Below are 16,016 nucleotides of genomic sequence, written 5' to 3'. Positions count from 1 at the left end.
CATGAATCTTCGGAAGGGACTTCAATGTATATTTCTTTTTTTTCTTTTTTTATAGGAAACGACAAAGGAATATATTGATAAAACGAAGGTACAATAGAAGGATGAGGAATCCTCCCACCAAAGAAAAACAAGACTACAAGTAATCAAATATAAGAAGATACAAAGAGAGAATAAGCAAACACTCTAGTTACACACCGCTAACCAATCAAATTGTAACACGTTAAGAGGTATCCCCTTAAAAACCTTAGAACAAAAAGCCCAAAGAGAAGCAAGAAAATGAATAGAATCCCAAAGATACTCTGAATTCCTTGCTTTATCCTCAAAAATCCTTGCATTTCTTTCCCGCCACACCACCCACATTAACGTGATGCACGCATCTTGCCATAAAACAATCCCTCTCTTAGAAGATCCAAAACCATTAAAATTAGTAGATAACATGTTAGAGATGCTCCTTGGGGGAACCCAATTCGTCTTTGCTAATTGAAATAATCTGTGCCACAACCCCATCGTCAAAGAGCAATGGAGGAAAAGGTGATCTACTGTTTCTCCATGCTTCATGCACAACTTACATATGTCGGGACTAAGTGCTTTGTGGGGTCTTCTCAATTGTAGCAAATCATTAGTATTAACCTTCTTGTGAGCCACCAACCAAACAAAGGACTTGACTTTGAAGGGGACTTGAGAATTCCAGACAAACTTGGTAGGGAAAATTGAAGGTGACTCAGAATATTGAGATAAGGCCAGAAAGAAAGATTTGATTGTGAAAAATCCTGAAGGAGATAAAGACCAAGATCTCTTATTTGGAACCAAAGGTGGTATGTGTAGACGATCAAGAGACCGCATAAGGCCTTCTAAATCTTCTATCTCAGAATCAGAAAGATTTCGACGAAAGTTGAAATTCCAAGAGAAAGGGCGGGTATATCTAAGAATTGATGAAATAGGAGCATTTTTATCCGTGACTACGCTAAGTAATCTTGGATATTGGACTCCCAAAGGTTGATCCCCCCACCACAAGTCTTCCCAGAACCGAATTCTATCCCCGTCACCTACTACAAACCGAGTAAACTTGGAAAACACTTAGAAGACTAGTGCAATGGCCTTCCAAGGACAACGATGTGACCATCTAACTATATTGTTGACATCCCAGCCATTGGAGTGTAATCCATAAATGCTTAAGATAACCTGATGCCACAAAGCTTAACCCTCCCTAGGATATCTCCACAACCACTTCCTTAAAAAAGCGACATTCCTTACAGAAATCTTTCCAAAACCCAATCCCCCTCTCGATTTCGGCTTACACACTACGTCCCAACTAACCAAATGGTCTCTTTTGCCTTCCCCTACGCTTGACCATAAAAAATCTCTTTGTAGTCTCTCAATTTTTGCTGCCATTGAGGCGGGAATCTTAAACAAGGAGAGAAAGTAACATGGCATATGGGTGAGACAAGATTGAATGAGGGTTATCCTGCCTCCAAAAGATAAATACGTCTTTTGCCACCCATCTAATCTCCTTGATATCCTCTCAATCACAGGATCCCAAAAACCACACGCCTTAGGATTCCCTCCCAAAGGAAGACCCAGGTAAAGTATAGGCCACCCAGAAGCCTTGCAGTCAAGCATCTCAGCCAACCTAGAAAGATGATTCTGTTCAAGATTAATGCCATAGATATTGCTTTTGTCAAGATTAACTTTCAACCCGGAAATATGCCCAAACACTAGCAGAACATTCTTAAGGGTCATCATATCCTCTTCTCGAGTACTAGAAAAGAAAATGGTATCATCTGCAAATTGTAAATGGGATACCCTTGTTCTGTTCCTACCCACCCTGAAACCCCCAAGACGTTTCTCTCCTCAGCTCTCAATAACATCCTACTCAATACATCTGCCACTATAGTGAACAAAAAAGGGGATAAAGGGTCGCCTTGTCTTAAACCTCTAGATGCCTTAACCCAGCCTTTCGCATTACCGTTCACTAGGCTGCAAAAGAAACCGAGGACAAGCAACCTCTCATCCATTTCCTCCATCTAGGACTAAACCCCTTCATCTCCAACACATGATCCAAAAAATCCCAACTCACGTGGTCATAGGCCTTTTCAAAGTCAATTTTGAATACAACTCCTTCCTCCCCTGATCTTCTTTTCTCATCCACTATCTCATTGGCTATGAGAACTGCATCCAAAATTTGTCTCCCTTGAACGAAGGCTCCTTGAGTAGAATGGATGGTTTTGTGAAGTACCCCTCTTAGACGCCTTGCTAACACTTTGGCTATTATCTTGTAAAGACTAGTGATCAAGCTAATAGGTCTATAGTCTGAGATTCTCTTTGACATGCTTTTTTTGGGTAACAAAACTATAAAGGAAGCGTTGGTGCTTTGATTGATAATTCTGCTCCTATGAAATTCTACAAACACTCTCACTAGATCCTCCTTTATCACTTCCCAACAATCTTGAAACACTGCAATGGTAAAGCCATCCGGTCCCAGAGCCTTATCCCTATCCAACTGAAAAATGGCCTTAGAAATCTCTTCTTCAATAAAGGGGGATTCCAACCTAGATGCACTCTCACCAGAAATAGGGGACCAATCTAAGCCTTCCACTCTCCAAGGTTCTCTAGAAGGACTCGCATAGAGCTTTTCGAAATACTTTAATATCTCCTCTTTGATGCTCTCTGAATTATTCAACATTAGGTCACTTTCATTCTCCAACTCCTTAATAAATTTCCTATTTCGCCTGCCATTGGCCACTTTATGAAAAAATTTTGAGTTACAATCCCCTTCTTTTACCCATTTCACCCTAGCTTTTTGTCTCCAATGTATTTCTTCCCTCAAAATCAACTCCTCTAGCTCCCCTTTTCTTAAAGCTCTCTGGACTAAAAGTTCAGGGGATAGGCCCCCTTCTTGCTCCAAGGAATCAAAGTTAGCTAAATCAGATAAGATATCTTTTTTCCTTTTACTTAGCTCTCTAAAAGAAGCCTTATTCCACTCTTTCAATTTGGCTTTAACGAACTGTAATTTCCTCATGAACTTGTGCCCTTCCCACCCATTTCCTTGAAACTCTCTCCACCAACTTCCAAAACTCCTTAAAACTAGGATGTTGCAACCACATATTCTCAAACCTGAACAGCATTGGTCCCCACTTGAAAGGATTGGTTTCCAAGACAATCGGCCAATGATCCGATGTCCATCTTGGAAGTACTCCTTAAAGACTTTGAGGAAATAATTGTTCCCACTCATTTGAGTACAGGAAACGATCTAATCTCTTGCATACTGGATTCTCTTGCATGTTTGACCAAGTAAATGATGCGCTCCTTAAAGGTGAATCTATCAATTCGGAATCTCTTATGAAATCATCAAAATCCTTCATGCTTGGGGTTAATTTAGAACCTCCCAATTTTTCTGAACTTCTCCTTATGACATTAAAATCGCCGCCCACACACCAACACGGAGAAGAAAGCCCAACAATGTCTGAAAGCTCCACCCAAAAATCCTTCCTGAGAGCTAAGTTGTTTAGGCCATAAACTGCAGATAGCCATAATGATTCGCATCCGTCCAGTGCGAACTTGATTGAGACCGAAAAAGAACCTAACACTACCTCCTCCCTACGCAATTTTTTAGAGTCCTAGATGATCAAAATCCCACCCGAAGCCCCACTCGCCGGAAGGGCTGCCCAATCCTTATTTCTGGCTATCCAAACACTACCCACGAACCTTCTATCACACTCCGCCTTTTTTGTTTCCTGAATCATCACTATATCCGGCTTTTCTGATCTCAGAAAATCTTTAACCACCCTTTTCTTTTTCTTTGGACCCTGTTAAATAATGTATAGTTATTTAGGTTATTTACTTTTCCTTTTCCTTTTCTTTCCTTACTGTATTGTGGGTCCCACTAGCATGTATATATATATACCCAAGTCCAATGTATATTCTTTACAGTTTTTTCAATAACAATAATTAGGGATTCTCCCTTTTCTCTCTCTTCACTTGGTATCAGAGCCTAGGGAAAAAAAAAACCTTAATTATTTCCGGTTTATCCGTGAATCCATTCTAGGAAATCTTTCAATGACCGTGTTTCATTCCGGTCACCCTTCCCATCTCCTAAAGCTTCCGATCAACCCTCACCGCCGGTGACTTTTCCGGCGACCTTTTCCGGCGAAGTCCTTTTCCAACACCGACCATACCATCAGGTGCGCAAGGAGGAGATCTTCAACTTTTCTCAAAGCACCGGAGGAAGAATCCCATCCACGCGCCGGTCGCGCGCGTCTCTTTGTCGGCGGCCTGAATCTCACGCGCCGGCGCGTGAGGGCGCATGGGGCACTTTCCGGCCACGCGCTTCCACTTCCAGCCTCGCCTGACGCCGTCTAGCCACCCTCCATCTGCGCTTGTGTCGTCTGAGCCCTAAAAGTGCATTTTTTGGGGTTTTTTGTCTCCGTCGGCCCTCTAAACCGCCTTTCCGGCGACCTCCGGTGACTTCTTCTCCACCCCGAGCCCTGCACATGTCTTAGGAAGTCCGCGATAAGCCGTATTGGGGCTCTCTTCGATTCAAACGTATTTCATTCACCAGATAAGTAGATATGGCTACTAAAAGTTCCACTTTTTCCTCTGTCATATCTGGATCTCCTATGATTACTTCGGAGAAATTGGTTGGCAGTGAAAATTATTTGTCCTGGTCTACCTTTGTGGAGCTTTGGTTTATGGGTCAAGGTTATGAGGATCACCTTGTTACGCAAGAGGCAGATATCCCTGAGGTTGACAAAGTACAATGGAGGAAGATAGATGCACAGTTATGTAGTGTGTTATGGCAATCAGTTGATTCTAAGATTCTGCATCATCTTCGGGCCTACAAAACATGCTTTAAATTTTGGAATCAGGCGAAAGGGCTATACACGAATGATATCCAACGTCTTTATAAGGTGACTTCTTCTATTGTCAATGTCAGACAACAAGACATGGATTTATCTACTTATATTGGCCAGATTGCCTCTTTTAAGGAGGAATTCTTGACTGTGATGCCTCTTACTACTGATGTTGGGGATCAACGCATACAGATTGACAAGTTCTTCATGGTTCTTACGCTTCTTGGCCTTCGTCCAGATCTCGAGACCGTCCGCGATCAAATTCTTGGCAGTTCCTCCATTCCATCCTTGGATGATGTGTTTGCTCGCCTCCTCCGTATCTCCTCCACTCAGACTTTGCCATCTGATAACACTTCAGATTCTTCTGTGTTAGTTTCTCAAACTAACTCTCGAGGAGGACGCAATGGTAACCGAGGTAGAGGCCAACGTCCTCATTGCACCTATTGCAATAAGCTTGGCCACACTCGTGATCGGTGTTATCAGTTACATGGGCGGCCTCCCCGCATTGCCCACGTGGCCCAGTCATCTGATCCTCAGTCGCCTCAGCCTCCCAATTCCTCCACATCTCAGGGTATTTTCCTCACTGACAGTTAGTATGAGGACTATCTCCGCTATCAGGCCACCAAGTCAGCTTCTGTTGCTTCTGTTGTCCAAATTGGTAATGCTTCTGCTTGTCTTACCCACACATCTTCTCTTGGACCTTGGATTCTAGATTCTAGCACTTCTGATCACATATCTGGTAATAAAGATCTTTTCTCTTCTATTACTACTACCTCTGCCTTACCTACTGTTACTTTAGCTAATGGTTCCCAAACTATGGCTAAAGGTTTTGGTTTCGCTCATCCTCTCCCTTCCCTACCTTTCCATTCTGTCCTTTATGCCCATGAGTGTCCTTTTAATCTTATTTCCATCAGCAAAATAACTCGCACTCTTAACTGTTCTATCACTTTCTCTGATAAATTTGTGACCTTGCAGGACCGGAGTACGGGGAAGACGATTGGCATAGGACGTGAGTCTCAAGGCCTCTATCACCTCACTTCGCCTTCACCTGCAGTTTGCATTTCCACTGATGCTCCCCTTCTCATCCACAGTCGCCTGGGCCACCCTAGTCTATCCAAGTTCCAGAAAATGGTCCCTAATTTTTCATCTTTGTCGTCGCTTGCGTGTGAGTCCTGTCAGCTTGGGAAACATACTCGTGTCTTGTCCCCAAAGCATTTGAATAATCGGGCAAAGTATCCTTTTGAACTTGTCCACACTGATGTTTGGGGTCCTTGTCGGACCGCGTCTACTTTAGGATTTCAGTATTTTGTCACTTTCATTGATGACTATTCTCGATGTACTTGGTTATTTTTAACGAAAAATCGAACTGAGTTATTCTCTATTTTCCAGAAATTTTATGCTAAAATCCAAACCCGGTTCAATATTTCTATTCGTGTGTTGCGCAGTGACAATGCCAAGGAATATTTTTCTGCACCATTTACTTCATTTATGTCCCAACATGGGATCATTCATCAGTCTTCTTGTACTCATACTCCTCAACAAAATAGGGTAGCTGAACGTAAGAATCAACATCTTGTTGAGACAGCTCGTACTCTCCTTCTACATAATCATGTTTCTTTTCGTTTTTGGGAGGACGCTGTTCTTACAGCATGTTATTTGATTAATCGTATGCCCTCATTTGTATTACACGATCAGATTCCTCATTCCCTTCTTTTCCCTGACCAACCACTTTATTTCCTTCCTCCTCATGTTTTTGGTTGTACTTGCTTTGTTCAAAATCTCACTCTTGGACAGGACAAACTTTCTGCCAGAGCCACAAAATGCATCTTTTTGGGATATTCCAGACTTCAAAAGGGTTATCGTTGTTATTCCTCTGAGACTCATCGCTACTTTCTCTCCGCTGATGTCACTTTCTTTGAGGACTCACCATTTTTCTCCACCTCTGAGTTTCTTCCTGTTTCTGAAGTCTTACCCCTTCCCATTATCTCCCCACCTGATGTAGTGCCTTCTCGCCCACTTCAGGTTTATCATCGCCGTCATCGTGTCGCTGTTCCTCCTTCTTTGGCCGCAATACCTGCTGACTCACCTCCTATCCCTTCGGCTTCTCTTGCCCCGGCTCTGCCTCCTTCTACTGACTTACCCATTGCTGTTCGGAAAGGTAATCGATCTACTCGTAATCCTCATCCCATTTACAATTTTTTTAGTTACCATCGATTATCTTCACCCTATTCTGCATTTGTTTCTGCTCTATCTTCTGTTTCTCTTCCCAAGAGCACCCCTAAGGCTCTTTCCCATCCAGGCTGGCGACAGGCAATGGTAGATGAAATGGCTGCTTTACACTCCAATGACACTTGGGATCTTGTTGTTTTGCCCTATGGTAAATCTACAGTTGGTTGTCGTTGGGTCTACACAGTTAAGGTTGGCCCTGATGGTCAGGTTGATCGCCTTAAGGCCCGCTTAGTTGCTAAAGGTTATACTCAGGTTTATGGTTCTGATTATGGTGACACTTTCTCTCTTGTTGCCAAGATAGCTTCTGTTCGTCTATTGCTCTCCATGGCTGCTATGCGTTCTTGGCATCTTTATCAGTTAGATATTAAAAATGTTTTCCTTCATGGGGATCTTGTTGAGGAAGTTTATATGGAGCAACCACCTGGTTTTGTTGCTCAGGGGGAGTCTAGTTTAGTGTGCAGGTTACGCCGTTCTCTATATGGCTTGAAACAATCTCCTCGAGCATGGTTTAGCCGTTTTAGTTCTGTTGTTCAGGAGTTTGGCATGTTCCGCAATACAGCTGACCATTCCGTTTTCTATCATCATAACTCTTCGGGGCAATGTATTTATCTGGTAGTTTATGTGGACGACATCGTCATTACAGGCAGTGATCAGAATGGTATTCAGAACCTAAAGTAACACCTTTTCACCCACTTTCAGACTAAAGACTTGGGGAAACTCAAGTATTTCTTAGGGATTGAGATAGCTCAATCCAGTTCCGGTGAGGTTCTTTCCCAAAGGAAGTATGTTTTAGACATCTTGGAAGAAACCGGTACGCTAGACTGTAAACCGGTAGACACTCCTATGGAACCAAATGTCAAACTTATACCAGGACAGGGGAAGCCTTTAGGAGATCTTGGGAGATATTGGCGACTTGTAGGTAAACTGAACTACCTCGCCATTACTCGTCCAAACATTTCTTTTCCTGTAAGTGTTGTTAGTCAATTCTTATAGTCACCATGTGATAGCCATTGGGATGCTGTAATCCGCATTCTTCGATATATCAAAAGCACACCAGGCCAAGGTATGTTGTACGAGAACAGAGGTCATACCCAAGTTGTTGGTTACACAGATGCAGATTGGGCTGGCTCACCCACGGATAGACGTTCCACTTCCGGGTATTGTGTTTTTATTGGAGGCAACCTAATATCTTGGAAGAGTAAGAAACAAGATGTAGTGGCCAGATCTAGTGCTGAAGCCGAGTATCGAGCTATGACTTTGGCAACATGTGAACTCATATGGCTGAAATATCTTCTTCCGGAATTGAGATTTGGAAAGGATGAACAGATGAAGCTCATCTGTGACAACCAAGCCGCTTTGCATATTGCATCCAATCCAGTCTTCCATGAAAGGACCAAACACATTGAAGTTGACTATCACTTCATTAGAGAGAAAATCGCATCAGGATGTGTGGCGACTAGTTTTGTCAATTCAAATGATCAACTAGCAGATATTTTTACTAAATCTCTTAGAGGTCCTAGAATTAAATACATTTGTAACAAGCTTGGTGCATATAACATATATGCTCCAGCTTGAGGGAGTGTTAGATAGTGTATAGTTATTTAGGTTATTTACTTTTCCTTTTCCTTTTCCTTTTCTTTCCTTATTGTATTATGGGTCCCACTAACATGTATATATATACCCAAGTCTAATGTGTATTCTTTATAGTTTTTCAATAACAATAATTAGGGATTCTCCTTTTTCTCTCTCTCTTCACAATGAATACTTGAGGGTAGACCCTGAATTACGACAATCTGGCTAGGGTTTAAGATTTTTCTATAGAATTGCGATATGATCAGCTGGTATTTTTGTCCTTAAAGTTGTGCAACCAATAAAGGTCATTGCTCAAGTATAAGTGTTTTGAAGTTCAAATGTTAGAATGGAAAATTTGTGAAAGGTAAAATATTTCAAAAAAAAAAAAAACCCTTACTTTGACTTAAGGAAATTAAGAATAATAAAATTAGATTTTGGTTGAGAGACCCAAGACACAAAATTCTAAGTGGCTAAGCCATTTGTCCAAGTTGTGATGCATGATGAACTGCCACATCATCTTATGCAAATTGTCTCATAGAATTGGTTTTGGCTGGTCCACAACTTTTTATTTCAGCTCCAGTTGGTTCTTTATTTCTTCTCAGTACAAAATATTCTGACTTCCACATGTGTCTAAATAATTCAATCCCTTTCACAGGCTCTCATGTACCCCCTTCTTGTAGCATGTAAATCAATTAGCAATTTACGCAGAGCAGCAGCTCAAGAAGTGGTTGACAAAGTCCGGCAGCATAGTGGCACACTTGTAGATCAGGTGTTATGACTAAATCAATTTATTTTTCATCAAATTATTAAGTATTTTTGTTGATCATGTAACTAAGTTCTGTTTGCATAGGCACAACTTGTATCGACGGAGCTAATCAGAGTGGCGATACTCTGGCATGAAATGTGGCATGAGGCATTGGAAGAAGCTAGTCGTTTATATTTTGGTGAGCATAATACTGAGGGGATGCTAAAAGCATTGGAGCCCTTACATGAAATGCTCGAGGAAGGGGCTATGCGGGACGATATTACCGCCAAAGAAAGTGCCTTCATTCAGGTAGTTAATTTGTATTATTAACATGTTGGTTCTTTCTAATTGCCCTTGGGCCTTAGCTTCTGTGGTAAAGGGTATGGTGAGGCTGAGTTACAGGTGTAGGGTGTGAATATGATCTACATATATAAAAATGTCATTTAATACAAGTGACGCACCTTGCCAGTTTGCAACAATTTGAGACTGTATTCCTCAAGACTTTACATATTAAACACAGTTGTGTATTTCTTGGGTCTTGCTATCATAGTCATGTGATGACATTTGACCATTGGAATCATCTTTGCAGAAAAAGAAGCCCAATTTGAGCCTTGAATATTATAATAAATTTTCAAAATGCTTCCATTTTAGAGCCTTCAATCATGCAAGAAAACTGTATTTTGATTTTAAACATTTTTTTTAAGAGTTGTTTTCATCTTAATGTGATTTCAGGCATATCGCCATGAATTGTTGGAGGCCTATGAATGCTGCATGAAATTTAAGAGGACCGGAAAAGATGCTGAACTTACTCAGGTAACTAACTGTTTCTGCATAAGAAGGAAAAGTGCAGTCCTTTATTTCATGTGAATTATTTTCTTATTTCTTTCCATATTCTTAACTATGATGACCATCATAGTCACTGAAACTTTTTAAAATTATTTAGGGTAAGCCAAGCACAATATTTTCCCTTGGTTCTCTTTTTATGTTTATGACATCCAGAAAGAAAACTAGGAACACCACAACTGGACTACCTGCCCAAAAGAATCCTTCTTCCAAGTAGAAAGTAAAGGCAATGTTTTTTTATCAGAAACATAAACATATTAAATATGGATAGAGATATTATAAGAAAGATGAGGTATCATACCTAAAATACAACAAACTAATATATATATATATATAGATATAGATAAAATAAAATAAAAAGTATGAATGAAACCTTCAATGTACTAAGCAGAGACCTATACATCAGTATAGTATCACATGAGAATATACAAAAAGAACAACTCATTGATCCAATATAAGATAAACTTCTTCCAAATCTATGCTTCTCTCCTTGTTAACCCAACGATCTACACATTGAATACTAGTTGATCTGAACCACATTGAGTCCAATGCCTTCAAATGCTATGATGCATGAGGCTCAAAAAGAGGAATAGAAATGAATGAGATCCCATAGAGTCTCTAAAGTTCTTGCCTTGTCCTAAAAAATCCTAGCATTTATTTCTTATCAAACAACTCACATCAATGTGAGACAAGCGATTTGCCAAAGAATCTTGCCTTTACTGGAGCTGTACAATCCCTTTATATGAGATTGATATCATGGCACATATACTCCAAGGAGAACCCAATCCAAGTTGGCTAGTCTGAGTAGTCTATGCCATTATCCCAAAGTCAACAGAGAATATAAGAAAAGATGATCAGTCATTTCTCCCCTCTCCATCAAAATGCAACAATCAAGACTAAGGGTTCTATAGGATCTTCTCAACTATAGATGTCATTGCTATTTACCTTCTTGTGTGCCACTAGCCAAACAAAAAAACCTTGACCTTAGATAGGGTTTTAGATTTCGATAAATAGCTGGGTAAAGGGGAATTGAATCTAATGGATTGGACAAGGCTAAAAAGAAAGACTTAACTAAATAATCTTGAAAAAGATAATGATCGAGCTCTCGCATCTGGGACAGTTGGAGATAGATACACATGAGTGAAGGACAATTTTCCCCACGAATTTTTATGCCCTTGGTTTAAAATGTTGGCCACAGTTGCAATTGCAGTCCTACAGTACTAGTTGTTATTGATAAAGTATACAACATATACAAAAAAAAAGGAAAATACCACAAAACAAATCCTGCCCTTCCACTCCCTCTCCTGTCATTAATATATTTCCATCTTGATTATTAGTTATTATGGGACCTATGTGGACTTGAATTGGATTTTGGTTCACTTCATTAATTTCGGGTTAATAATATGAAATATGTAGACTTCCATTGCTTAGGATCATCCAGGAAATGTCATGACCCTGGAACTAATGATTTGAGATGGATTTTGGCCAGGCATGGGATCTATACTATCATGTGTTCAGACGGATAGATAAGCAGCTCCAAGCTCTTACTACCCTGGACCTGCAGGCAAGATGCAACTTTGAATTTATGTTAAATTCATTTTTGTGACTACCATTTTACTAACTTTCATCTATATATGCAAAACTAGTCTGTTTCACCGCAGTTGTTAACATGCCGCAATTTAGAGCTTGCTGTTCCTGGGCAATATCGCGCAGGTGAAATTTGATTCACAGTTTCTAAAGAATCTTTTGAAGTTAAAACAGAGTTATTATCTCATGTTACACCCATTGTTCATATGTCAGGATCACCGTTGGTCACAATTGAATATTTTGCACATCAACTTGTTGTCATCACATCTAAACAGCGTCCCCGGAAATTAACCATACGTGGCAGTGATGGAGAAGATTATGCCTTCTTGCTAAAGGGACATGAAGATTTACGCCAAGATGAACGTGTGATGCAGGTTTCCTACTACATACTTGGTTGAACCTCTTACACTGTATGCTATTGGATGATACTGAAACTAAGGCTGTTCGGTTTCTAAGGCATATATTGCTTCTGTTGTCTAAATAAAAACCTCAATCAGCATTTGTATAATTCTTTTTTACCTTTTCAAACACAAAGTCGCCTGACTCTTTGCATTCTTTGTCAGCTTTTCGGTCTGGTGAATACTCTACTGGAGAATGAAAGAAAAACGGCAGAAAAGGATCTGTCTATTCAACGATATGCTGTTATTCCATTATCTCCCAACAGTGGGTTAATTGGATGGGTCCCACATTGTGACACCTTGCACCATCTCATTCGGGAGTACAGGGATGCCAGGAAGGTTGGTTCAAGTTAATTGGATGCTTCTCCTAGTCACTAAAGTCCACATTTTCTCTCTTTTTGTGTATTTTTTGAAACAACTGCATTTCATCTTCTTGTTTGTGTCTCATGATTTTCCAGATTACCCTCAACCAAGAGCACAAATACATGCTTGGTTTTGCTCCTGATTATGATCATTTACCACTCATTGCTAAAGTGGAAGTATTTGAGTATGCATTGCAAAATACTGAAGGAAATGACCTGGCAAGGGTGTGTTCTCTTCATGAACTCTGGACTGTTTATTTGTCTATGCATTTCATAGTCTGTTATCTGGTATTTTCTTATCTAAGGTATCGGTTTTGGTAGGTTCTTTGGTTGAAAAGTCGCACTTCTGAGGTATGGCTTGACAGGAGGACAAATTATACTAGAAGTTTGGCTGTCATGAGTATGGTATGTCATCCTTTCCTCTTCCATTTTGGGAGCTCTTTGCTCACAGAACAGTAAAATCCAGCACCATATGAACCCACAAAATCAGCATGCTGCAATAATAAAGTACCGTCTGATTTTAAACTTTTGGCCCACTGGAAAACTTTCCAGGTCCTGGAAGGAGTAAAATCAGATGGTTCAAAATAATGATTATCCATTAGGATAAAAAATAAGATAAACTGTTCCTGGAAAACTTGTAGCAGCCCAGTATCATGCGGAGGGGGTGATTATGAACCATCTGGTTTGTTCAATTTAGATCAAGCATTTTATTACCCAGATTATGCCTTGGTAAAACACTGTTCATTACAGGCTCTCACTACAGTTTTTTAGGCCTTATACCAGCAAGACTTGGTGATCATTAGCTGTGCTTTTTATTGCTCTTTAGATACTGTCAGGGAAAAAACGGATTCAAAATTAAACCTCTCTCTGAATTGCTTTTCCCTGAGTGTAGCATAGAGTAGGAATGGCTAAAAACTCTAGAGAATGGTAAAAAACTCCAAACAATGTAGAATGTAAAATCATGAAACAGCTTATTTTCCAGATGCATCTACCTAGTAAGGAAATAAATAGAATTGTAATAGAATGAGGTTTTGTAATGGAGATTAGCTGAGGTGTATCATGTATATATGTGGTGACTTAATTTCCAGCCTGACTCTGTTGGCCAGGTTGTGTACCAGTCTCTTAATATGCTTACAACCTTTTTCTCTTCCTTTTAAGAAGAAGAAAATTGTGATTTTAAAAATAAATTGCATCTGTTTCAGGTGGGCTACCTTCTTGGTTTAGGTGATCGACACCCAAGCAATCTTATGCTTCATCGCTATAGGTACAATATGATTTGAAGAGAATACACAAATGTATTGTTGGTTTAGATCTTGAAGTAGCAGATATTAATATTTTTGTTTTGCAGTGGGAAGATCTTACACATTGATTTTGGTGACTGCTTTGAAGCTTCAATGAACCGAGAGAAGTTCCCTGAAAAGGTATGTCTTATAACTTTTTACAGCATCTGGCTAATGATAAGTTCTTATACATTGCACTTCTGCTGTAGGTTCCCTTCCGCCTGACAAGGATGCTTGTTAAAGCTATGGAGGTTAGTGGTATCGAGGGCAATTTCCGTTCAACTTGTGAAAATGTAATGCAAGTGCTCCGAACACATAGGGATAGTGTCATGGCTATGATGGAGGTACGCATGCCAAAATTGCTCTATTTGGGGTTCGTTTTTAGTTAAACCTGCTACTAGGACAAGTTCACACACAAGGTATTACCATATTAGTATTATTGAAAGTTCTAACACCCATGAATCCATTGAGTAATATATGTGATAATTGGAAACTAATTTTAAATCTCTATTATGTTACAAAAAATGTATATGATTATATCCAATGAATACGAGAAGTTTCTTTCCTCTTACCTTTGTTTTCTTTAATTTGATTGCCATGAGATTAAAGATGGAGAGTCATTGTTTGGTGAAAGCATTTAATTACTATATATTTTGCAGGCCTTCGTTCATGATCCTCTCATCAATTGGCGTCTTTTCAACTTCAATGAAGTCCCTCAAATGTCTACATTTGCAAGCACTCATGTAGCTCCTGTTGCAAATAGTGAAGAATCCGCTCCAAACAGAGAGCTTGCTCAACCTCAACGTGGTGCTCGGGAGAAGGAGCTTCTTCAGGTTATACAAAATCCTGAATGTTGTGAAGTTTGTGTTGGTACTCCCCAATGATGCTTACAGGTTCAATTGGGTTTATGTAGGCTGTCAATCAACTTGGTGATGCTAATGAAGTTCTAAATGAGCGTGCTGTGGTGGTCATGGCTCGGATGAGTAATAAACTTACTGGACGTGATTTTTCTACTTGTTCTTCAGTATCCGCTAGTTCTATCCAACATGCAGTAGATCACAGTACCTTGATTTTTGGTGATACACGTGAAGTTGATCATGGTTTAAATGTTAAAGTGCAAGTCCAAAAGTTGATTACCCAAGCTAGATCACACGAGAATTTGTGCCAAAACTATGTCGGGTATGATTCTGCAGATAATTTCCCCTACCCCCCTCTTGTTTCTCCTTTTTCTTAGGTATTTAACATATGCTATCATTAGTTCCATTAGGTTGGAGTCACATCAATAAGTCTCTTAGGAATCTTTGTTCATGGATCAAAGAGAAAATAGTTTTTGAAAAGTGTTTTTTAAAAACTATATTCTGATGTTTTATCGAATAAAAATTTGTTTGAGACTTGAAATGTTATTAACCCATTTTCAATATTTTTAATTTAAAAAAAAAAAAAAAATTGCAGTGTTTTATTTTCAATCATTCTTCATATTTCTATAACAGTTGAAATATATTATTAGAAAATAATCTGATTTCTGTTTTTAAAAGCAGAAATTTGCTTTTGGAAACAACTTCCAAACGTACCATTAGTTTTGTCCATTTAATATTATATACTTTTTTTTTTCTAGGGCTTCTATTGAAAGTATCCTTATAGCGGCTTGCCATCTAACCTTTTTGACTACCTGTTGCTTATTTCAGGTGGTGTCCTTTTTGGTGAGATAAAGTGCATCCTGGATTGTAAATTGTCATATGTATAATAGAAATATCATTGTAACTTAGGATGACACTTTTTCCTCCTTCACTGTAAATAATGTATAGATACGGGTTTATTTGAATTAATAAAATACTTGGTTTTCTCATTGAAAAAAATGAAGTGTTTGTACTCTAGAAACTAGAATCCAATGAATATAATCTACAACCCCACAGCTGAAGCTGAAGCTGAAGATACAATAAGAATCTGTTTGGTAGTGATTCTAAGAAGTATTTTTAATATTTTTAATATTTGAAAATTTTTATCATTCAAGTATTAGAAATATCAGAAACGCTTTCTAGAATCACTTTCAAACGCATTTTAAATCCTGCTCAAAGTCTGATTCACCTGCAAATTCTCTTTTTTTAAATGCTCAACTATCTCTTATTTATCACTTTTGGTGGTCATATGGA

General features: G+C 39.3%; 1 protein-coding gene across 1 annotated transcript in view; it reads left to right on the top strand.

Moving 5' to 3' along the window:
• The window catches only part of LOC100249713 (serine/threonine-protein kinase TOR), a 129,935-nt gene extending 114,213 nt beyond the window's left edge, over window positions 1-15,722 (top strand). Inside the window, exons 43-57 of the mRNA XM_002275555.5 lie at window positions 9,307-9,420; window positions 9,502-9,705; window positions 10,129-10,209; window positions 11,729-11,803; window positions 11,886-11,952; window positions 12,040-12,200; window positions 12,390-12,563; window positions 12,683-12,811; window positions 12,908-12,991; window positions 13,789-13,850; window positions 13,935-14,007; window positions 14,076-14,210; window positions 14,526-14,699; window positions 14,780-15,045; window positions 15,552-15,722. Coding sequence (XP_002275591.2) covers window positions 9,307-9,420; window positions 9,502-9,705; window positions 10,129-10,209; window positions 11,729-11,803; window positions 11,886-11,952; window positions 12,040-12,200; window positions 12,390-12,563; window positions 12,683-12,811; window positions 12,908-12,991; window positions 13,789-13,850; window positions 13,935-14,007; window positions 14,076-14,210; window positions 14,526-14,699; window positions 14,780-15,045; window positions 15,552-15,570 — 1,818 coding nt within the window. The 3' untranslated portion in view covers window positions 15,571-15,722. The remainder of the gene's footprint in view (window positions 1-9,306; window positions 9,421-9,501; window positions 9,706-10,128; window positions 10,210-11,728; window positions 11,804-11,885; window positions 11,953-12,039; window positions 12,201-12,389; window positions 12,564-12,682; window positions 12,812-12,907; window positions 12,992-13,788; window positions 13,851-13,934; window positions 14,008-14,075; window positions 14,211-14,525; window positions 14,700-14,779; window positions 15,046-15,551) is intronic.
• Window positions 15,723-16,016: the final 294 nt, after the last annotated feature.

The sequence above is a fragment of the Vitis vinifera genome, chromosome 3, assembly GCF_030704535.1.
Source record: "Vitis vinifera cultivar Pinot Noir 40024 chromosome 3, ASM3070453v1".
NCBI classification, from domain to species: Eukaryota; Viridiplantae; Streptophyta; class Magnoliopsida; order Vitales; family Vitaceae; genus Vitis; species Vitis vinifera.
This window is presented reverse-complemented; position numbering and strand designations above follow the sequence as displayed.